The 25,656-nt window shown below is 43.9% G+C and overlaps 1 protein-coding gene across 3 annotated transcripts in view; it reads left to right on the top strand.

Moving 5' to 3' along the window:
* The window catches only part of invs (inversin), a 351,132-nt gene that overhangs the window by 106,871 nt on the left and 218,605 nt on the right, over window positions 1–25,656 (top strand). For all 3 annotated transcript variants that reach the window (XM_068004896.1, XM_068004906.1, XM_068004888.1), the window contains one exon: window positions 868–1,034. In XM_068004896.1, the coding sequence (XP_067860997.1) occupies window positions 868–1,034 (167 nt within the window). The remainder of the gene's footprint in view (window positions 1–867; window positions 1,035–25,656) is intronic.

Raw genomic sequence — 25,656 nt, 5'->3', positions numbered from 1 at the left:
GGTCAAAAATCCACAGCCCTGAACCTGATCTTCAGGAAGAGTCACAAATTAGACCAGGATCTGGACATGCTGAGTCCGAGCCTTATGTTGGGTATTCTACAGGACCTTGTGAGGAGCAGAACCTCTGTTCACCCAAACAAAGCCAGTGGTGTAGGAGGGAGTGGGACCGGGCACAGGAACACCCAAATGCCAAGAGTTCCCATGTCCCTAGCCATTCGGTGGCCAGGCAGACCATCAGCAGCCAATACACTGGGTGTTTTTGCCTCCTTACAAAGGGAGCTAAGGGGGCACCTCACCAGACGTGCCTCTAGTGTCGTGGATGCCTGCCATTGATATGCATCGGTAGGAACCTTCACCGATCCTGAAAGTCCACTGGGTCGGCAGCAGCGGTTTCCAGCAGGAGCATCTAAGCATTGCGGAGGTTTTGATGAAGCCTTCAGAGGGTCTTCCCTAGTATTACAAGGCCACATCTTGCTGTATGAAGTATTGTAGCTACTGAGCCAACTGTGAGGTGAGATTCATGAAATAGTACTGTGTCTGTATTGCTGCCTGATTAATTTTGGTACACCAGTTGGCGTTGGGCTCATAGAAACAATGTTTTAAAAAGTTAGATAGAAAAAGATTGATAAATTTTATGTCACAAAGACTCCCTCCTTAATGATGTCAACCAAGTTTTACAGCAAGATACATTGGTCTGCAACTTCTCCCCAAACTATAAAATTCCTGAAGGTAACTTGCCTATGTTGTGACAACCAGTTTCAATCATTGATATGATTTTAATCCAACGCTGAAATAATTAAATTGTTTAATCCAACATTTGAAAAAAATCTTAATTTGTTCTCTCTCCCAACTTCTTTTTAAATCCAGCAAATCCAGACTTAAAGGATACAGAGGACCAATTTGGCCGGACGCCACTGATGTATTGTGTGCTTGCTGACCGATTGGACTGCGCTGAGGCACTCCTTAAGGCTGGAGTTAATGTTAACAAAGCAGACCACAGCCAGAGGACTGCTTTACATCTTGCAGCACAAAAGGTGAGCATTATTAAGGATATCCAAATCACAAAAATTAGCATTTTGTCACTCTATATAATGGGCCAGATTTTGCTGTGAGCGGCGAACGAATGGCGCCCGCCTTTCGTTACACTTGCACTTGCCCATAAACTTTCTGTGAGCTTTTGCTTTAAATTAGACAGCCAAAAAGCACGGCGCCCTCTACAGGGCATCTGGGACCTATGTGAACAGGACAAGCAACTGTGTATCCACATAACCAATCAGATTGAACCATCATTAATAAGCCGCGCAGAGACTGAACCAGCAAGTGTAAATTAGAATAGTAAATTCAGTGTCAAATCAGGTACAGAAATTGAAATAAAGAGATTGTAAGAAAGATTGAATTAGGAGTCAGAGATGAAATAAAAGTAAAAATATTTAAATTTATTTTTAAAAATGTTAAATGTCCATCAACAATTAAAATCTGAAGGAATGAGACTCCACGCTTATTAAAGTTAATTTTCAGTGCCAGAGAGGTTGTTTGGCAGTTATTAAGACTTACCACGCCGTTAACAGAGTACTTACATCAGAATGGACAAGCCCTAACTTTTTCCGGCGAGATTAGTCCGTATCTATGATGTCAATGCAGGAATTTCACACTGTTCTATTCATTTGAATGGGGAACCAGACAGTGAGATGCCGTTTTCATGGAGCTTGTGGAGGAAGATCGCATCTTGTACAGCAACTTCCGGATTTCCACGTTTAACTGCGCATGTGTGCTCGCCGGAGGTTGCTGTATGATTTGCACAGAAATAACAGTGAGAGCTGTTAGCTCTGTTACTTTTACTGCAAAATCCGGCCCATTGAGTTAAAAATCAGTTTCACTCAGAAAATTATTCCTGATCTATCTTGATACAAATGTTACACATTTTCATGATTTTGTTTTAGCTATGTGTTCAATGGAGGAGCCAAGCTATTCAACTGAAATACAAACATTTGTTTGGCATTTGTTTGATTGTGTGAAATATGTGTTTGATTGGCAGCTTTTTTAGAACTTGACAGACGGTTATTTAAATTTGTTTGGTCTCGTTCTTTTTTCTGGAAAGTATTTCTCAGCCTAGTTGGTTCAAATTATCGAGTCTGTCTGAAATCTTTCCGACAGTGATAGTCCGACCAGATGACTTCCATGGACAGTGAGAAAAGGATAAGAACTGCCATGTAAGAATACATAGCAGTTGTGATTGGGAGTTACTTTCTACTTAGTAGAAAGTTAAGTTTAATAAGTCCTATAAAACCCATGTTGCGTCATTGCTACTACTCACTTATTTCTTTACTGATTAATAAATCTGTTTGACAATTAAAGCCTAAGTCATTGTCTATTGTAGTGTTATTCTACCACCTTCTGAAGTCAAGGGGAGATCACATGAGAGCACATAATAAAATCACTACGCCAAAACAAAGTGAAAATAGTTCTTTGATGAAACCTTGGAAACAGTACTAATGTGTCTAAATATCTGGGCAAGTGAAAATACTCATAGAATCTTATAGCACAGAAGGAGGCCATTTGGCCCACCGTGCCTGTGCCACCTCTTTGAAAGAGTTATACAATTAGTCCCACTCCCCTGCTCTTTCCCCATAGCTCTGCAAATATTTCCTTTTTAAGTATATATCCACTTCCCTTTTGAAAATTAACTATTGAATCTGCTTCCACCACCCTTTCAGGCAGTGCATTCCAGATCATAACAATTCGCTGCATAAAAAAAATTCTCCTCATCTCCCTCCTGGCAATTTTGCCCATTGTCTTACATATATGTCCTCTGGTTACTGACCAATTTCTCCCTTTCAAAATCGATCATAATTTTGAACACCTCTATTAAATCTCCCCTTAATCTTCTCTGCTCTAAGGAGAACAGTCCCAGTTTCTCTTGTCTCTGCGCATAACTGAAGTCTCTCATCTCCGGTACCATTCTGGTAAATCTCCACTGTACCCTCTCCAAGGCCTTGACATCCTTCTTAAAGTGTGGTGCCCAGAATTGCACACATTACTTTAGCTGAGCTCTAACCAGTGATTTATAAAGGTTTACCATAACTTCCTTGCTTTTGTACTCTATGCCTCTATTTATAAAATCAAGAATACCATATGCTTTTTTAACCACTTTCTCAACCTGCCCTGCCACCTTCAATGATTTATGTACATATACCCCCAGATCTCTCTGTTCCTTTACCCCTTTTAGAATTGTGTCCTTTAGTTTATATTGCCTCTCCTCATTTTTCCTACCGAAATGCATCACCTGGCATTTTTCTGCGTTAAATTTCATCTGCCCCGTGTCCGCCCATGCCATCAGCCTCATAAAATCTTCTTGAAGTCTATCACTGTTCTCCTCACTTTTCACTACCCTTCCAAGTTTTGGGTCATCTGCACATTTTGAAATTGTGCCCTGTACACCCAAGTCCAAATCATTAATTTGTATCAAGAAAAGTAGTGGTCCTAGCACCAACCCATGGGGAATACCACTGTACACCTCCCTCCAGTCCGAAAAACAACCGTTCACCACTACTCTCTGTTTCCTGTTTGCTATTGCCCTCTTTATTCCATGGGCCACAATCTTGATGCCAAGCCTACCATGCAGCACTTTATCAAATGCTTTTTGAAAGTCCATATACACCACGTCAACTGCATTGCCCTCATCTACCCTCTATTACCTCATCAAAAAATTCTATCAACTAGCAGGGTAGATAAAGAGGAACCAGTGGATGTAGTATATTTCGATTTTCAAAAGACATTCAGTAAGGTGCCACACCAAAGGTTGTTACCTAAGATAAGGGCTCATGGGGTTGGCGGTAATATATTAGCATGGATAGAGGATTGGTTAACGGACAGAAAACAGAGAGTAGGAATAAACGGGTCATTTTCAGGTCAGCAGTGGGGTGCCGCAAGGATCTCAGCTATTTACAATCTATATTAATGACTTAGATGAAGGGACCCGAGTGTAGTGTATCCCAGTTTGCTGATGATACAAAGCTAGGAGGGAAAGTAAGCTGTGAGGAGGACACAAAGAGTCAGCAAAGGGATATAGACAGGTTAGGTGAGCAAGAAGGTGGCAGACGGAGTATAATGTGGGTAAATGTGAGGTTATTCACTTTGGGAGGAAGAATAGAAAAACAGAATATTTTTTAAATGGTGAGAAACTATTAAATATTGGTGTTCAGAGAGATTTGGGTGCCCTTGTCCACAAAACACAGAAAGTTAACATGCAGATACAGCAAGCAATTAGGAAGTCAAATGATATGTTGGCCTTTATTGCAAGGGGGTTGGAGTACAAGAGTAAGGAAGTCTTACTATAATTGTACAAGGCTTTGGTGAGACCACACCTGGAGTACCGTGTACAGTTTTGGTCTCCTTACCTTAGAGAGGGTGCAGCAAAGTTTCACTAGATTGATTCCTGGGATGAGAGGGTTATCCTATGAGGAGAGATTGAGTAGAATGGGTCTATACTCTCGAGTTTAGAAGAATGAGAGGTGATCTCATTGAAAAATATAAGATTCTGACAGAGCTTGACAGTGTGGATGCTGAGAGGTTGTTTCCCTTGGCTAGAGAGTCTAGAACTAGGTGACCTAGTCTCAGGATAAGGGGTCAGCCATTTGGGACTGAGATGAGGAGAAATTTCTTCACTCAGGGGGCTATACATCTTTGAAATTCTCTACCCCAGAGGGCTTTGATTGCTCCATCGTTGAGTATATTCAAGACTGAGATTGATAGATTTTTAGATTCTAAGGGAATCAAGGGATATGGGGATTGGGCGGGAAAGTGGAGTTGAGGTCGAAGATCTTATTGAATGGCGGAGCAGGCTCAAGGGGCTGTATGGCCTACTCCTGTTCATATTTCTTATGTTCTTATTTTTATTTAGGGCTATGGGGAAAGAGGAGGGGTATGAAACTAATTGGATAGCTCTTTCAAAGATCCAGCACAGGCACGATGGCCCAAATGGCCTCCTTCTGTGATGTACCTACTATGATGCTATGCTACCTTGTGCTGCTGCTCTTAGTATTTTGAAAACTCCAATAAGGTGTATATGTTAAAGTTAGAAAAGGAGTTGCACTTGTACAATGTGTTATCATGTCCAAAGTACATCCCAAAGCCCCTCACAATCAATGAATTTATTTTGAAGTGTTCTTACGTGGGCAAATGTAGTAGCTAATTTGTACGCAGAAAGGTGCAAGAAAATGAGATAAATGACCAATAATCTGTTTTATTTGGTTGAGGGAATCATTTTTGTCTAGGACATTGGGAGATTGCCCTCTTCTTTTATGAATCGTACCATGGGATCTTTTATGTCCACTTGAACTGGTGGACAGAGCCTAAGCTTTACCAAAAGATGGAATGGCTGACAATGCAGCACTCCTTCAGTGCTGCATTGAAGTGTCAGCCTGTGTTATGAGCTCCAATTTGGAGTGGGGATTTCCGTATATAGCAAGAAAATACCTCAAAAATTGATATTTGTTCATTTGTAATGCAGTGTACTGCACAGGAGCTACATGGTTATGACCACATACTTGTAAAGAAACATTTGTTTCTTAAAAGCCTGGATTGTTATTATCTGGTATCTGCATTGAAACAATTTGTAAGAACAATGTAAAATGCTTTTGGAAATGTTGTTTTATGCCATTTACTCAAATAAGATTGACATTTGTTTTAGAAAAATTTGATATGATTACGAATAGGGCTGTCAAGCCTCTCACCTTAATATAATTTTCTTGCAGGTTGTAATTAAATTACTGCCAGCAATTTAGTAAAAACCTGGTTGTCTTCCCCACCCCCGAGCCCATCATTATTTTGTTTGTGTTTTGTCTTTTTTTACAATTATATATTAGAACCCACTACCTGTTTTATTGGACAGTATGCCAACTTTAAATATAATGAACACTGTGGAGATGTTAATTTGATTTGGAATTTTCAGAGTTCTTTTATTGATTTAAAAACCAGGACAATAAAGTGTGATCTTGAGCTAGAGATGGAAACAAAACTGGAGAAAGCAGATTGTGGAAGATAATGGTTGAGACATATGCCTGTCATGTAGGCTTCTATTGACAAATGCAGCCTACCATTGACATTGTGTCCCTTGATGATAGTTACTATCCAGGCTTATCTTTGCTGGTCAAATGCCTTAATTGTTCTGGCCTTTAATTCAGTCAAAGTTGGAACATCACTATAAGAAAAGGAGGAGGAGCAAGTCCTGTTACTAGTCTGGCAGAGCACACTGTCTGAACTGCTGGGAACAATCAACCTGTCATAATGTTATGATTTGTTCAATTTTATACCTTTTATTAGCCTTTACTTGTTTTGCCATTTGGCCTCTGGGGCAGCTGAAGTGCTGTCTAATTTGAGAGGTTTGCTTCTGTCAGAATGGCCTCAACAGGGGCGGTGTTAACTGTAGTGACAAATAATCAATACCTGTCCTTGTCATGTGGAACGTGTGTAGTTGGGCCTTTCATCTAGAGGATTAGAGGTCTAATTGGATTGAGAATAGGGAAGGTGGGCTGTTGGTCTGCCCTGTCAGTGCTGTGGAGCTGTCAGTTGTCATCCTTATTCATACTAAAGCAGAGAGGATGTGGGCAGGATAACTTTCAAAGGCTTGCAAACAAAGTATTGTGCATGGGGCTCAAAGCAGAACTAAGAAATTTGTAAAAAGATTTAACTGCATTAAAGTCATGATTGCAGACAGTGGCTAATGTTATTATAGACCCTCTTATTCTCAATTTGCTAGAATTTTTTTTTAAAATGTGGATCTTTGGAATAAGGAGTTCAGCAATATACCTGTATGGTAGAATGAGCAGTTAAATTTCATAACATGCAAAAACTCTAGCATTATGAGTTTAAAAATTATAGCCTATATTAGAATGGATGGAACCAAACTAATGAAACTCAAATGCTGCATAGGTTACAAATGTGAATAAGAGGATTACATTAAGAATCAAAGATAATGCATCAATGTGGGTAATTGCACTGACTATTTTTCACAGGTTTAACTGTTGTAATGACTGGAGGGAACCTTTATTACCAAAATATAGTTAGATACCTATTCATTTGGCGAAGCTAAGTCTAAAGCAAGATTTAACTGCTATAGGAAGCTTTTCTAGCAACAACCATGATAGGATTGCAATTTGGACATATTTTTTCTTTGTATTTCACATTGTTGGTACAACTTTCTTGGTAAAACTAACATCTTCCTTGATATCAGTAGAAGCACATCATAGCTAGCAACTCAGCTTGAATGTTGGAAAAATCAGCACTTAATTAAAAGGACTTTGCCAGTCTGTGAATCTCAGTATGAATTACTACTAGTATCACGCTTAAAAAAAAATCATTTAAAAAATTCACATTTTCTGAATAGAAATGTTTTCTATTTTGGATTCTTAGTAACACAAGAAACATTTGTATTGCAGGAGTAACTCCTGTGTTTCTAAAGCATGCACATCATTTGCTACAATTTAATTGGCTTCTTTTTCCATCATCCATTCCTGTTTCTTCTTATCTGCTTCAATAAATGCTGTATACAATAGTGGTTAATTTTATGCTTTCCTATCACAGTGGATCAGTTAATCAAATGCCATGAAAAGTAGAGGCACCAGAGTAATAAAACCGAGAGAAGGTTCACGGACCCTCTCCATCCCACCTCTTCATGTGTGTATATATTTGAGGGGAGTGGCGAAAAGCTCCGTACTATTCAAAGCTGCCCATGTACTTCGTATAATCTTATTTAGTGAATGTAGCGGTGAATTATGGCCAATACAGGTAGAGTAATTGAGCATAGAATGCATTAGATGCATAAAACTACATTTTCTGACTTACCATTGGAACATTGGTAAGTATAAATGGGAGGCAAAATAAATAATGTGGAGCAACGCAACCAGGTTTAGACTGATTTAATTCTTTTAGGTAACTGGGCTGTCGGATCCCATCTGGGGTACTGCATTTAATTATGGCCCCTAATCCCAAAAAGAATATTATTGCCCTTGAGAGAGTACAGAGACGAATAACGAAGATGATTCCAGGTATTAGGTATTTAAGTTATGAAGGAAAGGCTGAGGAAGTTGTGACATCCTACTCCCTTATACCTCTGTAAATGCAAAGTATTGTTTATTTTCTTTGGAAAAGAAGAGACTTTTAGGGATCTAATTACATTTTCAAGATTGTGAAGGGAATCGATAAAATTGATCTCGGCAAATTGTACATTATGAAACATTTGTAAACAATTGTCAACCCCAGTCCATCACCGGCATCTCCACATTATGAAACATAGTGGAGACACATGAAAATGTTAGGAGGCTAACAAATAGAAAATCAGGTGGAACATTTTCAGAATATAATAGAGTTGGGAAATGCTGAGGAAATTGCGAAGATATAAATTCCTGTATATGCCCCAAACTGCACAGATTCTCATCCATTATTTTGACAATTTGCATAATTTACTTTATCTTCGGCTCCTGTCATTTGTGTTCTGGCACTACTAATAACTATCCCTACAAACCCAGGTAACTAAAATTGCTTAAAATTCTACTCTTGTGAAAGGCTTGGCAATGTTTGCAGGATGATAGAAATCTGACAGCCCACCCAGCAGAGTTTAATTGTTTAGGAAATCATGCATTCTAAAGATACTGATAAATTCCTTGTAAAATTTACCCACTTTTTAAAACAAAATCTGGCAGCTCTTTCTGTCTCATTAGTTTAGCAGCCTTATTAACAACTAGGAGATACTAAGCATAAATATCAATATGCCCATCTGGGAGGAGGGGTCTTCAGAATTGATAAGTGCCAAAATTTCAAAGAACCTTTTGAAAGTTGCGATCTGGTCTATCAATGTAATGATATGTATTCCATATGTGCGTTGAGCTTAATTTTTGGTTGGAGAATATATGACTGAATATATGTCTGTAGCAATAAAATGCAACAGACTGCAAAATTCATAAAAAAACAAGTTCTTGCCTTCTAGTGTTAAAAATCATGACAATTTGTTTTCTGAACTTAAATTCTAGAATTTATAATTACGGATGAGTTGTGGTTTGTGTGGATGATCATTACATTAAATATTGTGGATTTCAACTTATGTAGTAGATCTGCCAACACCTGCGATCTGCCGACCCCTCCCCTCCGATCTGCCGACTCCTCCCCTCCGATCTGCCGACCCCTCCCCTCCGATCTGCCAACCCTCCCCCCCCGATCTGCCGACCCCCCCCCCCAGATCTGCCGACTCGATCTATCTCTCCCCCCACTGCCATCTCTATCCCTCTCCCCGCCATCTCTATCCCTCCCCCCCCCCCACCATTTCTATCTCCCTCCCGCTATCCCAATCTCTCCTCCCACCATCCCTATCTTTCCCCCCACGATCTCTTCTTCCCAAGTGATCTCTTCCTCCCCGCGATCTCTTTCTCCCCCCCCCCCCACATTGATCTCCCCCTCCTTCCACTCCCTCCTCGCTGCCGCCCTCCGAGCCCACCCCGCCCCCAACTGATCCTCGATCTTTGCGATTGCCAGGGATCGTCCCTGTCTGCTGCCTTCTGCCTGTCTGACTAACTTGATTGAATTTTTTAAGAAGGTAACAAGGAAGGTCGGTGAGGGTAGCGTGTTTGATGTAGTCTACATGGATTTTAGCAAAGCTTTTGACAAGGTCCACATGGCAGACTGGTTATAAAAGTAAAAGCCCATTGGATTCAAGGGAAAGTGGCAAGTTGGATCCAAAATTGGCTCAATGGCAGGAAGCAAAGGGTAATGGTTGACAGGTGTTTTTGTGACTGGAAGGCTGTTTCCAGTGGGGCTCCGCAGGGCTCAGTACTAGGTCCCATGCTTTTTGTGGTAAATATCAATGATTTAGACTTAAATGTAGGGGGCATGATTAAGAAGTTTGCAAATGATACAAAAATCGGCCGTGTGGTTGATAGTGAGGAAGAAATCTGTGGACTGCGGGAAGATATCAATGGACTAGTCAGTGAGCAGAAAAGTGGCAAATGGAATTCAATCCGGAGAAGTGTGAGGTAATGCATTTCGAGAGGGCAAACAAGGCAATGGAATACACAATAAATGGGAGGATACTGAGAAGTGTAGAGGAACAGAGGGACTTTGGAGTGCATGTCCACAGATCCCCGAAGCTTGCAGGACAGGTAGATAAGATGATTAAGAAGGCATCCGGGATACTTTCCTTTATTAGCCGAGGCATAGAATATAAGAGTAGGGAGGTTATGCTAGAACTGTATAAAACACTAAGTTAGGCCACAGCTTGAATACTGCGTACAGTTCTGGTCACGAAGGATGTAATTGCACTAGAGAGGGTACAGAGGAGTTTTACGAGGATGTTGCCAGGACTGGAGAATTTTAACTGCGAGGAAAGATTGGATAGGCTGAGGTTGTTTTCTTTGGAACAAAGGAGCTGAGGGGAGATTTAATTGAGGTGTATAAAATTATGAGGGACCTATTTCCCTTAGCAGAGAGATCAATAATCAGGGGGCATAGATTTAAAGTAATTGGTAGAAGGATTAGAGGGGAGTTGAGGAGAAATATTTTCACCCAGAGGGTGGTGGGGATCTGGAACTCACTGCCTGAAAGGATGGTACATTTAAAAAGTACTTGGATATGCATGTGAAGTGCCGTAACCTACAAGGCTACGGATCAATAGCTGGAAAGTAAGCTGGATAGCTCTTTTTTGGCTGGCACAGACACGAAGAGCCGAATGGCCTCCTTCTGTGCCGTAATTTTCTATGATTCTATATCTGGCTTTCCTGCCCAGCAGCCGGTCAACATTCAAACTGGCCAGCTGCTGAGCGGGAAACAGAGTAAAAATATTCAAATGAGGTCCTGCCGTTAAATTCAGCAGAATTTCCAATTTTCCTGGACCCCCGACACACCCTGCTCCCACCCCACCTCCCCGTAAATATCGGGGTCCTAGAGTTCTTTAATATTTTCCAAAAACACAGATCAGTCAAGTCATGCATAATGTCATCTATGTTTGTATATATTTAAGCTGCAGGATTGGAAAGGTGGAAGTCGTTAAATACAAAGAATATATTTAATTGTCTGGACTTGTATTGACATCCAGTTTGAAAGTCTTTGCCTTAAAAGGGTTTGCATAATATGTTCCCTTTTTTTCTGTGTAAGATATGATCTGCATTTGTAACACCATTTCTGTATAACTCCTGGTAACTTTGCAGAGCAGAAGTAATATGGCAATTGCATGAAAAAAATATTATTATTAGTTTGTAGATAGACAGGCAATATTACAGTTCCTTATAAAATATTGAATCCTTTATCTAAAATTAAATTGACCACATGGAATACTGTTTCAGCTGGTGGTCATGTATTTTTGCAGTAGCTGGAATGCTTGATATGTTTTGCGACTGATAATATGGGCCACCCGTTTAGAAGCAAGCTTCTCTTCTGCAATTGTAAAGGGACCAGACTTGGTTACTTGTGCTTGAGCAACCTTGGAAAAGCAATATAGGAAAATAAGTCAATAGGAGCAAGAGAGTTCAGCTGGAAAATGGATATTAATCACACACACACAGACACACACACACATACGGAGGCACAACACACACGCACACGGATACACACAGACACACACACTCAGTTTTTGGCATTTTTGACCCTGCTGCCCGGTTGACGCTTAAAGTAGCCTTTATGCATTCACTGGTTCTTGACCCTTTCGATGTCCTATTCGACTGCTCTAGGACCTGAATTCTACTTCCAACCTGTTCTGTAGCTTTTTGGCCCACCTCCACTACAGGTTTCCTGCCCCTGGGCCCATTTTTCGGTCCGTCTCATGGACCCAAATAAAAAGTGGCTACAAAACTACCATTCAGAAGCTGCCAAGAGCTCCCTGCCCTGTTGGGCCCTCCTCCACGACTGGACTTGTACTTCTCAACTTTGGCCATCAAGCTGGTTCGCCAAACACTAGAAGATAATGGGGGTAAGCATGGAGGAGTGTGGGTGGAGCATGCCCAGTGATGCTAGATGTTGCAATTGGGTGTTGAGGAAGAGCCATTGCCTAGCAGGAAGGAGATGTGAAGCTTGGACAAGAGGTCCAGCTACAGTGAGATAGGTATCTGGGCTGCCATTGTAAAGGGACAATCAGGAGAGAGAGCAAAGATAGAGAAGCAGATCACAGGTCCATTGAAACACATGGGTCTCAGAAGTTGCTGGTGGCAGAGAGGGATATGCAGATGGAAGGGCAGAGTGGAGAGATGGTGAGAACAGATTGTGCGAAATGGAGATGGAGAAGAGATTGCTAGAGAGGTTGCTAGCTGACAAGAGGGGCCACAGAAATGAGGCATAGAAGGAGGAGGCAGAAAGTGGGAGAAGAGGGGCTGGAAGGGAGCAATGAGATAGCAGATTCCAGGAGAGCTGGGGAAAGAGAGAGACATCGGAGGGAGATATGGGGGGGTCCTGGCCCTTTCGCCATATTCTGGGGGAGGGACAGAGAGATGGGTGGGCGACAGAGAGGGTCATTGGGGGGAGCAAGTGGGATAAAAGTGGGGAGAGAAGGAAGAGATGGTCGCAGGAGTTAGGCAAAGAGATTGCTGTAGAGAGAGATGGGAAAAGAGATTGAGAGAGAGCAAGTGAGATGGGGCAGAAAGAGAGTGAGAAGGAGCGATATGGGGGTGGTAGAGAAATGGCCCCATGATAATCTACTCTCAGGCCAAGCCCTGCTGCCTCCTATTTCTCAGCCCAGGCATGCCACGCCTCTTTCCTGTTTGCCTCCCTATCTTGTCCTTCACCACTCTTTTGGACTTCAAGTCCCACTCCAAGAAAATTACGCAGCCTTGCTCCCCTCTGGCCCTGCTCCCCTCCTACCTGGCCTTTCTGCCAAAAATGAAACAAAAATTTCCCTTCCATCAGTCTGTTGCTTTCTTATCCAATACTGCCCTCTGGCCCTGCTCCCCTCCTGGAGAGCCCAGGTTCATATGGCTCCACTCCTCATGCTGAGACCTCCAAAAATAGCTCTCCTGATGGCTTTATCTCAGGCCCCGTTTATGTTTCTACATCCTCATTTTCCTGGCTGTCATCCTCACCTTGCTTCCTCCCAGCTCTCTCCTGTCTCTGCCTCCAAGCCAGGATCAGCACAAACCAACAACACAGCAGGTTTCATAAAAGGTACTCTTCTGCTTCTATATTCATTTATTGATTTTGCTGATGTGCCCTGTGTCTACTGCCCAATTTGCAGTAGGTGTCTGCTCCTCTGTTAATTTTTTAATTAATTGGTGCCTGCTGCCTTATGATTTTTTTGATTCACTGGTTTTCACTGTTCAATTAATTTATTAATTCACTGGTGCTCGCTGCTGTATTCATTTATTAATTTGTTTGTGCCTGCTATGAATCTAATTCACTAGTGCCTGTTTCTCTCTTAATTTATTGATTTCTTACTGCCTGTTGCTGTGTGAATTTATTGATTTAGTAGTGGCTGGTGCACTATTATTTTATTAATTCACTGGTGTCTACTTAACTGTGCTGCAGTGTTAATCAGTAACCTCTCATTGTTGTGCACGAGTGGTCATGTCTGTGGTTTGTACTGGTTTGTATATGTTGAGTTCTCCTGCTGCAATTATATAGTGTTAAATAAAAACAATAGTCCACTTTGCTGTAATTTAACTTCTCCAGTTTATTCAGTTTATTTTCAATCTTCATATTATTACAGTGCCAGCTTTTGTTGTCCACCGTTTTAAGGTATACTGCAATCATGTTGTTTGGGAATATCAAAATAAAATGTTTCTAGACTGTACAGCTGTGTTCAACACCACAGAAGACTTACTAGTATATACCTATATCTTATTAAAAATCTTATGTAGGGCGCATACTTCCTGTCCAAAAAATGTACTTCTTATTGTCATAATTTTTTTCTCACACTGTGTCAACATTTAATGTTGAATTCTCCTATGTCAATGTCACAGTTCCATCCTTCGGCCTTTAGGTGGCTCTGCATCAAATCTTTCAACCCTTTCTTCCAGCTGTTTTTCTGCTTTTAGATAAGTAACTTTTTTAACATTATTTAAGCTAACTTCTTTTAAATACATATATTTTAAAACTTACAATTTTTTAAACTAAAATTATGTTAATTTTAATTCCCCACTTTCAGCTGACTTTCTTAATTTTACAAGACCCCCCCCTTACCCCAATTCAGCCCTGGTTTGACCAGGTTCTGCACCACATCACTGTTAGCCTCAGGATGTGGCCCAATAGACTTTTCATCTCCAGCTTCCTACCATTTCTTCCCACTCCAAGACCCTGCTTCTGCTTCAGTGCTTGTGACCATTCTACTGGACTGGCAGCTACCTGCCGTTTCCTCTCTGCTCCCCATCCCCGCTCCCATTTATTTGGCATTTTACCATTCTACCGTGCTGGTAACTGTTTCTTGGCCTGCTCCCATCTGTTACCTGAATGTCATTTCTCTTGGTAGTTCAATTCAATCCATTAAATTATCTGTGCCTGAGTGAATGGAATCCAGTGAATTCACTAAATAATATCTGGCGGAGTGAATCAAATACAGCAAATTCATTAAATAATCTGTTCCTGAGACAATGAAATACAGAAAATTTATCAAGTAACATTTTGCTCAATGAATCCAATCATTATAATTCATTAAATATGTTTATGAGTCAATAGAATCCAACAAATTAATACATTTTTGCCTGCCTTAATGAATGCAGTCCAGTGAATTCATTAAATAATCTTTGGCTCAGTGAAATCAGGTAAAACCTCTCAATTACCCATTACACCAATACTAACTAACCTTCCCCCAACTACACCTCCCTACCTCTTCACTACTCCGTTCCGTATCACAAATACCCAAATCCGTTCCATATCACAAATACCCAAATCATCTCCCATTTCTCTCCCAAATCATCAGTAATTTCCTTCGCCAACTACCCACAACTCTCCTGAAACTGCCTATTACCTTACAATGCATCTCACTTTCCGAGTATTCAGGTCAAGCAGGGTTACAGAATGGGGGATAATTGAATTGGACCAAGAAGGAGGCAAATGGGAGGGTGAGGGAGAGAGATGGGGAGGCAGAGGGAGAGATTGAGCTTTTTTTTTGTTATCCTTTCCTCCTGCCAGTTGTTTCCACGTCCTTCCTTGGTCTGTTTCCTTTTCGCAAAATGGAGTTATTTACTGTTGTTCAGAACTCCATCAGGTGCTCAATTGAGGTATACAATTTTGAGTTGGAAATAATGCTTGAACTTGAACTGAAACTCAGGATGTTAAATTGGACAAGACCAATTAGTCTAACCAGCACCCGGTGCTTCCTGCGCAGCCAGGACGAGACATTCACCTGGCCTGAGCACCTACCTGACAGCAGTGTTAAAATTTAGGCTTGACACAAGAATTCAAGGATATGTGCACTTTCCACCAGCAGGGGGTGCCCCAATCTCTTAAAGGGAGGATATCTCTTAAAATCTCTTAAACGTAGTCAGTACCGGTTATTTGCTGAAAATAACAGTCTGCTGTCTGCAAGGAGTCTTAACGGAGATCAGACATTACACAGATAAAACACAGGTCCCTATGTTTAAAAACTATTGAGTTCTGTTAAAACATCGAATAAAGCCTGCACAATACCAAATCCCACATCCTCCAATCTGCATGTCAGACCTCACCAATCTGCGAGAGTGTGTGCACCAAGGTTCACTGCTGATGCACTAGAGGCCTTGGTGCAAGAGGTGGACAGAAGGAGAGACATCCTATATCTGCGGGTGGGGGATGGGGACGGCAAGAGGCCCTCCAAACATATCCCCAAAAGGCAGTGGGAGGCAGCGGGGGGCAAAGTCAATGCCAGGCGCGTAGCACCACGAACATGGATGCAGTGCAGGAAGTTGTTCAATGCTTTGACATGAGTGGTCAAGGTGAGTGAGGTCAACTGTCAAGTGGCATCTCCTACCAACTGTACCACTAGCTGCATCCACTGCTCCAGGCACTACACACTCCCATCACCCACATACCAACAGACTCTTTCCATCAGTCCTCAACTCTGCCAATCATATGCTTCCTCTCACCCTTACACATTACCACTGTTGCAAACCACCCACCCTCAACTCACAGGCCACACACACTGGCAGCTATTCGACCATGACAGGCACATTACCCAGATACACGTCCTACTTTCTTGCAGGAGAAGGTGGTAGGAGGCAGCAAGTGGCAGTGGCAGTTAGCCACTCGAGCCTGTTCCGCCATTCAATGAGATCATGATTGACCTGTGACCTAACTCCATATCCCTGCCTTAGCCCCATATCCCTTAATACCCTTGGTTCACAGAAATCTATCAATCTCAGATTTAAAACTCACAAGTGAGCTAGCATCAACTGCCGGTAGCAGAAGATCGTTGCAAACTTCTCCCACCCTTTGCATGTAGAAGCACTTCCCAACTTTGCTCCTGCACGCCCTGGTTCTAAATGTTAGGTTAAGTCCCCTCGTCCTAGTATTCAAGTATAGGAGACCTCCAAAAACAATTACAAATGCATCAGCAGCCGGAAGCAATAATACTGCAACTAACCTGTAAATCCTGCATAGTCCCACTAAATAGCGCTGGTGGGGGTGGTCCTTCAGGCACTCTAAGACATGTTCAGATGGTCGTGGTTAAGACTGTGCGTTGAGTGGAGTGTTAAGTCCTAAAATGGTGTCCGTCGCTTTAAATCAGCGTTGCACACTGATTGTATCCATTTCCTCCTTACTCTATATGCTGCTGGCGTTCATTATTTGCGCATGCGCTAGATGGCATCCGGCGCACATCACGCTAGAAACATGTGCAGCCAAGACGCCATCTTGGCACTTCGAGAGGCCGCATAACGCCGAAACAACAAGCGCTAGACGGCCCAATTTCTAGCCCTTAGTATCTGATTGGAAGTTCAATTTTCAGCCCCTTGAACAATAAGGCTACAGCAAGATGTGTTTTATTTATTTTTTTATTTCAGTTGGAGTTTGGTTAAAACACATTGTCATATTTTATTTATTCATACTGTCCAAAGCAGTGTATGTGTTGGACTGATGGGTGTGAGCCTTACAAAATGGCTTAGAGATTGTTCTATAAAGCATCGAAGTAACCAATGTGGTTGACTCTTAACCACCCTCTGAAGTGGCCTAGCAAGTTACTGTATAAAACCACTATAAAGGAAAACAAGAACAAAACCGGACGGACCACTCGGCTGCGACTTAGGTATCAAATCAGAACACGACAAAAACACATCCAACAGCTGCAAAGTCCTCCTCACTAACATCTGGAGACTGGTGCCAAATTTGGGAGAGCTGTCCCACAGACTAGTCAAGCAACAGCCTGACATAGGTTTGATTATGAGAGTGTGACTATCAGTCAACATCCCAGACTCCTCCATCATCACCCCTGGGTATGTCCTGTCCCATCAGCATACAGTGGTACACAGGTGGTGAGAGAGCCAACATGAGGGAATAACCTACTTGACCTCGTCCTCACCAACCTACCTATCGCAGATGCTTTTGCCCATGACAGCATTGGTAGGAGCGTCCTTTGCACAGTCCTTGTGGAGACCAAGTCCCATCTTCACACTGAGGACAGCCTCCATAGTGTCGTGTCGCACTACCACCGTGCTGAGTGTGATAGATTAAGAACGGATCTAGCAGCTCGAAACTGGGCATCCATGAAGCGCTGTGGGCCATCAGCAGCAGCAGAATTACATACCACCACAATCTCATGGCCCGACATATCCCTCACTTCTCCATCACCATCAACCTACTCCCAGACATCAGCAAAGTGATGGAAGGACTCATCAACAGTGTTTTTAAGTGGCACACTAATTACCATCTGTATTTGTTGATAAGAAAGAAAGAACAAACTTGCATTACCATCGCCGAATCCCCCACCATCAACATCCTGGGGGTCACCATTGACCAGAAACTTAACTGGACCAGCCATATAAATACTGTGGCTACGAGAGCAGGTCAGAGGCTGGGTATTCTGCGGCGAGTGACTCACCTTCTGACTCCCCAAAGCCTTTCCACCATCTACAAGGCACAAGTCAGGAGTGTGATGGAATACTCTCCACTTGCCTGGATGAGTGCAGCTCCAACAACACTCAAGAAGCTCGACACCATCCAAGATAAAGCAGCCCGCTTGATTGGCACCCCATCCACCACCCTAAACATTCACTCCCTTCACCACCGGCGCACTGTGGCTGCAGTGTGCACCATCCACAGGATGCACTGCAGCAACTCGCCAAGGCTTCTTCGACAGCACCTCCCAAACCCACGACCTCTACCACCTAGAAGGACAAGAGCAGCAGGCACATGGGAACAACACCACCTGCACGTTCCCCTCCAAGTCACACACCATCCCGACTTGGAAATATATCGCCGTTCCTTCATTGTCGCTGGGTCAAAATCCTGGAACTCCCTTCCTAACAGCACTGTGGGAGAACCTTTACCACACGGACTGCAGCGGTTCAAGAAGGCGGCTCACCACCACCTTCTCGGGGGCAATTAGGGATGGGCAATAAATGCTGGCCTCGCCAGCGACGCCCACATCCCGTGAACGAATATAAAAAATAAAAAAAATATCAAGGCGGGAGCGAAATGGGGGCACTTTGGGGAGCCTATGTTCTGATTTATTTGGACTTTTAACTGTGCATTCCATAATCTTAATGACAGCCAGAAGCTCGTATTGGACTGTGTAAAAAACCTTCTTACCTCTGTGCGGTTTTAATAGAGGGTTGTTTAAAATATAATTATATATCATGACAGGAAACTTAATGTTCTAGAGGGATGAGCTCTGAGGCTGAGTTTATCTTTTTTCATCTGCTACTATTCTTAAGTTCTTGTGTCTTACAGATTACTGTTGTAGACACCTAGCTAATGGTGCTATCATAATCCATCTCTTAACCTTGCGCACCTGTGAATAGGTCATTAGGGAAAACCTGGCCCATTTACAATTTTAAGATAAATTGGACCAGTTAGAAATGAGCAATAACTTACAGACCTTAACAATAATTTACACAACTTTCTAGCAAAACATGTAAATATTAAGTGAACCTGAACTATGTACAGAATGGTAAATCTGCATGTGATAATCATGTTCCAATGTATTAGATTTATTGGCCAAGGAGATTTTGTACAGTTTCAGCCCTGTGAATGAGTATCAGGTTTTTTTGAGCAGCTTGTTTTCCATAATGTCTGGTGCATTTTTTGACTCTGATAACCAAGGGTGTTATCTGCTTCACCCTGCAATGGAATGAACTCATGTTGGGGAAAAGCTTTGTTTTTGAAGAAAGGATCAAGCTGTGCTTTGTGAGTGAGGAGAAGCGGCTTTAGCTACCTCATATTGGATAACCAGACAGACTTAGTGTAGCCTATTATAAGCTGTGTTCTTGTTTAACAGTACTGATTTTAATTGGATAACAATAGAGTTGTGGAGCAAATCCATTGAGAGATGTATATCACTATTTTGTGATTATGCAGCCCAATCTGTTTGTTAGACCTGGACATTTACATGGCACGGTACTTATTTTGAAGTTTATTATTTTAGTGGCAAAGATACTAGGGCCCAGAAATCGGTTGGTATCGTGCCCGTTTTTCAAGTGTAAATCAAACACCTAAGCATCCAATATGGCTGGCAGCATTCACGTGCACATTCTGCCTGAAGTGTGCTGCCCGCCATGTTGGTAAAGGCAGAAATATAGGTGACCAGGGCCTGTGCCTAAAACAGGCGATAGGCCCTTGTATGAGCAAATAAGGGGCCTAATGCCTGTCCCAGGACTCCTTGCTGAATTTGGTCTGCCCTGAATGCTGTCAGTGTCAGGACAGCTGAGTTCAGGAAAGTAAGGTCTACATACTGGAATTGACAAACCTGATGATACAAAAATTGACCGTGTGGTTGATAGTGAGGAGGAAAGCTGTAGACTACAGGAAGATATCATTGGGCTGGTCAGGTGGGCAGAAAAGTGGCAAATGGAATTCAATCTGACGAAGTGTGAGGTGATGCATTTAGGAAGGGTAAACAAAGCAAGAGAATACACAATAAATGGGAGGATACTGAAAGGTGTAGAGGAAGTGAGGGACCTTGGAGTGCATGTCCACAGATCCCTAAAGGTGGCAGGACAGGTAGATAAGGCGGTTATGAAGGCATTCGGGATACTTTCCTTTATTAGCCAAGGCATAGAATATAAGAGCAGGGAGGTTATGCTGGAACTGTATAAAACATCGGTTAGGCCACAGCGTGAGTACTGCGTACAGTTCTGGTCACCACATTACAGGAAGGATGTAATTACACTGGAGAGGGTAGAGAGGAGATTTGCGAGGATGTTGCCAGTACTGGAGAATTTTAGCTATGAGGAAAGATTGGATAGGCTGGGGTTGTTCTCTTAGGAACAAAGGAGGCGGAGGGGTGATTTAATTGAGATGTACAAAATTATGAGGCTCCTAGATAGAGTGGATAGGAAGGACCTATTTCCATAGAACCATAGAAAAGATACAGCACAGAAGGGGGCCATTTGGCCCATCATGTCCGCACCGGCTCGAAGAACAACCAGGTGCCCATTCTAATCCCACCTTCCAGCACCCAGTCTGTAGCCCTGCAGCTTACAGCACTTTAGGTGCAGGTCCAGGTACTTTTTAAAAGAGTTGAGGGTCCTTGCCTCTACCACCAATTCGGGCATTCCATACACCCACCACCCTCTGGGTAAAAAGGTTTTTCCTCATGTCTCCTCTAATCCTTCCGCCAAACAGCTTAAATCCATGTCCTCTAGTTCTTGAACTCTCTGCTAGGGGAAACAGGTACTTCCTGTCTACTCTATCTATGCCCCCTGGTTATTGACCTCCCTTAGCAGAGAGGTCAATAACCAGGGGGCATAGATTTAAAGTGATTGGTAGAAGGATTAGAGGGGAGCTGTGGAAAAAACTTTTCATCCAGAGGGTGGTTGGGGTCTGGAACTCACTGCCTGAAAGGGTGGTAGAGGCAGAAACCCTCAACTCATTTAAAAAGTACCTGGATGTGCACCTGAAGTGCCGTAACCTACAGGGCTACGGACCAAGTGCTAGAAAGTGGGATTAGGCTGGGTGGCTCATTTTCAGCCGGTGCAGACACAATAGGCCAAATGGCCTCCTTCTGTGCCTAACTTTTCTATGATTCAATAGATTCGATGGTTTCCCTGCCAGAATGAATGCTCGATTCAAAAATCTCTAGTATAGGTATTTATCTTTCTAGTACTTGATTCCAAACTGTAGAGTAGATTGTATTTCAATGAATGCAGCCTTCATCTTAGCTAGCTTTATTTAGTGGAACAATTCTGGCTAGCTAACTGTTTAGGGCTTTGGGGCAACTAAATTTGTATGTAGTTAAGGCCTAACTAGCGGTCCTTTCCTCCCTCAGCCTCTGCACTCAATGACGACTCATGCTCAGTGATTTCGATCTCCATCTCAAATCACCTTCTTTCCTCCTTTAACCTCTCTCTCCATACAAACTCTCCTACCCATATTCACAGCCGCTCCGTCGATCTTGCCATCGCACATCAAGCACTTGCTCGTCTCTGCCAAAACCACTCACTACTCCAGGATCATCCTGGAATGCAAAGATAACCCCAGCTTCTTTACTGGACTACCAGCAGTCTCTTTAAACCCATCTCCCCTGCCCCCCACCCACCCATCTCCAACAACATGTGAGTTCATGGATTTCTTTGTCATTAAGATTGGTACCTTCCATTCAGCTGCCATATTCTTCCCTTCCCCTTGCCCACCAAGTTAAGGTTCCCCCTTGCCCTAGCCCTGAATCCATGCCTTTCTCTAGTTTTTCTCCCTTCGCCCCTCATAGCCTCTCCAAACTCATCCTGTCCATAGAAACATAGAATAAAGAATAGGCCATTTAGCCCCTCGAGCCTGTTCCACTTTTCAATTAGATCATGGCTGATCATGTACCTCAACTCCATTTATCAACCTTTTCTCCATATCCCTTGATGTCCTTAACTAACAAAAATCAATCAATCGGAACAGGAGTAGGCCATTCAGCCCGTTGAGCCTGAACAAAAATCTATCGATCTCAGTCTTGAAAATTTCAATTGACCCAGCATCCACAGCCTTTTGCAGAAGAGAGTTCCAATTTTAAGGTTATACCATCATGTTCTGGATTCCCCCATCAGTGGAAATAGTTTCACTGTATCTCCCCTATTGAATATTTTTATAATTTTAAAGACCTCGATTAGATCATCCCTCAACCTTCTAACCTCAAGGGAATACAAACCAAGTTTATGCAACCTGTCCTTAACCCTTTAAGTCCTGGTATCATTCTGAATCTGCACTGTATCCCTATCAAGGCCAGTATATCCTTCCTGAGGTTCGGTGCCCAAAACTGAACGTAGTACTCCAGATGGTGTCTGACCAGCTGAAGCATCACGTCCTCACTTTTGGATTCTAAGCCCCTTGAGAGAAAAGCTAATATTCCATTAGCCTTTTTGATTACTTTTTGTGATGTGTCATATGGACACTCAAATCCCTTTACTCCTCCACAGCTCCTAGTCTCACACCATTAAGAAAATATTCCGATTTGTCTTTCACAATCTAAAGTGAATGATCTCATACTTCCCCACATTGAACTCCATCTGTTACAGTTTAGCTCACTCGTTTAGTCTATCTATGTCCCTTTGTTATTTCCTGCTGCACAACTTTCTTTGCCTCCTAACTTAGTGTCATCTGCAAATTTGGATATGGAATTCTCTATTTCTTCATCCAAGTTATTGATATTGTTGGTGAAAAGCCGAGGCCCCAGTACCAATCCCTGGGGAACTTGTCACATCCCGCCAATCAGAGAATGTTCCCTTTATCCCTACTCTCTGTCTCCGAGCTCCCAACCAATTACCAAACCATGTCACAAAGTTACTTCCAATTCTGTACACTTTCATTTTTGCTAATAATCTCTTTTGCGGAACCTTAACACATGCCTCCTGGAAGTCCATATAGATAGCATCCATAGACACTCTCCTATTCACCGTGCTAGTGACCGCTTCAAAAAATTCAACTAGATTAGTTATAGACATGACCTACCCATCAGAAATCCATGCTGACTCACTTTGATCAACTCATACATGTCTCAATGCTCAGTCACTTTGGGGGTAATTTTAATCCCCAAGAACAGGTAGGTTAAAGGGGGGTGGGAGGTTAAAATAACAGCTTTTTGAAGCGGGACCGCATCCTGGCTCCAACTCACCCACTTCTGGGTTTAACCCAGGCAGGTTTATATGCCTGTGCACAGCGGACACCAAGGGGTAAATTTTAACCTCCCAGAATGGGTGGGTTGGGGGTGGAGGGGAGTAAAAATCCTCCGTTTTCAGAATGAGACCGCATCCCGGCTCCAACATGCCCACTTCTGGGTTTAACCCAGGCAGGTTCGTCTGCGTTTGGACAGCAGACACCAGGAAGTCCGGCCCCCACTTAAAACCAGCGGGCCGATACTCAAACGGGCAATGTACCTCATTGGGACACTTGAGGTACTTAATATTTTGCGTATTAGAATAATAAAACAAATTTAACCTTGTCTGTTCGGGTTTCCTATTGCTTCCCGGGCCAGGACCTACTCCGTTAATGGTAGGGAGTTGGGGAGAGTTATAGAACAAAGAGATCTAGGAGTACAGGTTCATAGCTCCTTGAAAGTGGAGTCACAGGTGGATAGGGTGGTGAAGAAGGCATTCAGCATGCTTGGTTTCATTGGTCAGAACATTGAATACAGGAGTTGGGATGTCTTGTTGAAGTTGTACAAGACATTAGTAAGGCCACACTTGGAATACTGTGTACAGTTCTGGTCACCCTATTATAGAAAGGATATTATTAAACTAGAAAGAGTGCAGAAAAGATTTACTAGGATGCTACCGGGACTTGATGGTTTGACTTATAGGGAGAGGTTGGATAGACTGAGACTTTTTTCCCTGGAGAGTAGGAGGTTTAGGGGTGATCTTATAGAAGTCTATAAAATAATGAGGGGCATAGATAAGGTCGATAGTCAAAATCTTTTCCCAAAGGTAGGGGAGTCTATAATGAGGGGGCATAGATTTAAGGTGAGAGGGGAGAGATACAAAAGGGTCCAGAGGGGCAATTTTTTCACTCAAAGGGTGGTGAGTGCCTGGAACGAGCTGCCAGAGGCAGTAGTAGAGGCGGGTACAATTTTGTCTTTTAAAAAGCATTTGGACAGTTACATGGGTAAGATGGGTATAGAGGGATATGGGCCAAGTGCAGGCAATTGGGACTAGCTTAGTGGTATAAACTGGGCGTCATGGACATGTTGGGCCGAAGGGCCTGTTTCCATGTTGTAAACTTCTATGATTCTATGATTCCCATTCACGTCAGGTGAAAACAGGCGGGAAGGGCGGATCCATGAGGTGAGTGCCTTTATTGCACTGCTCGTGGGCCCGGAGGAACAGGAGAGCTTCATCCAGGCCCGACAAGCTCAACTGGACGATAGGATCATTGTGATTGGCCGACCCCCCCCCCCCCCCCCCCCAACCACGATGGTGGACCCCCACTTACCTCCGTCCTCTTCACAGCCCCCCCGATCTTCTTCCTGGCCTCCCAATCCCTTCCTCGGCTCCCTGATCTTTTTCCTTCCCCCCCCCCCCCCCCCACCCCGATGTCTTCCTTGGCCCCCGATCTTTTTCCCGGCCCCTCGAACTCCTGCCTGGCCCCCCCCCCCTCTCCGGCCCATCAGTTCTCCTCCCCGGCCCTCAGATCTTCTCCCCGGCCCTCCCGATCTTCTCCCCGGCCCTCCCGATCTTCTCCCCGGCCCTCCCGATCTTCTCCCCGGCCCTCAGATCTTCTCCCCAGCCCTCCCGATCTTCTCCCCGGCCCTCCCGATCTTCTCCCCAGCCCTCAGATCTTCTCCTCGGCCCTCAGATCTTCTCCCCGGCCCTCCCGATCTTCTCCCCGGCCCTCCCGATCTTCTCCCCGGCCCTCCCGATCTTCTCCCCGGCCCTCCCGATCTTCTCCCCGGCCCTCCCGATCTTCTCCCCGGCCCTCCCGATCTTCTCCCCGGCCCTCCCGATCTTCTCCCCGGCCCTCCCGATCTTCTCCCCGGCCCTCCCGATCTTCTCCCCGGCCCTCCCGATCTTCTCCCCGGCCCTCCCGATCTTCTCCTCGGCCCTCAGATCTTCTCCCCAGCCCTCCCGATCTTCTCCCCGGCCCTCCCGATCTTCTCCCCGGCCCTCCCGATCTTCTCCCCGGCCCTCCCGATCTTCTCCTCGGCCCTCAGATCTTCTCCCCAGCCCTCCCGATCTTCTCCCCGGCCCTCCCGATCTTCTCCCCGGCCCTCAGATCTTCTCCCCGGCCCTCCCGATCTTCTCCCCGGCCCTCAGATCTTCTCCCCAGCCCTCCCGATCTTCTCCCCGGCCCTCCCGATCTTCTCCCCAGCCCTCAGATCTTCTCCCCGGCCCTCCCGATCTTCTCCCCGGCCCTCCCGATCTTCTCCCCGGCCCTCCCGATCTTCTCCTCGGCCCTCAGATCTTCTCCCCGGCCCTCCCGATCTTCTCCCCGGCCCTCCCGATCTTCTCCCCGGCCCTCCCGATCTTCTCCCCGGCCCTCAGATCTTCTCCCCGGCCCTCCCGATCTTCTCCCCGGCCCTCCCGATCTTCTCCCCGGCCCTCCCGATCTTCTCCTCGGCCCTCAGATCTTCTCCCCGGCCCTCCC

Source organism: Heptranchias perlo, chromosome 2 (genome assembly GCF_035084215.1).
Source record: "Heptranchias perlo isolate sHepPer1 chromosome 2, sHepPer1.hap1, whole genome shotgun sequence".
Taxonomy (NCBI): domain Eukaryota; kingdom Metazoa; phylum Chordata; class Chondrichthyes; order Hexanchiformes; family Hexanchidae; genus Heptranchias; species Heptranchias perlo.
Note: the sequence above shows the minus strand (reverse complement) of the source record. Positions and strands in the feature narration are given on the sequence as shown.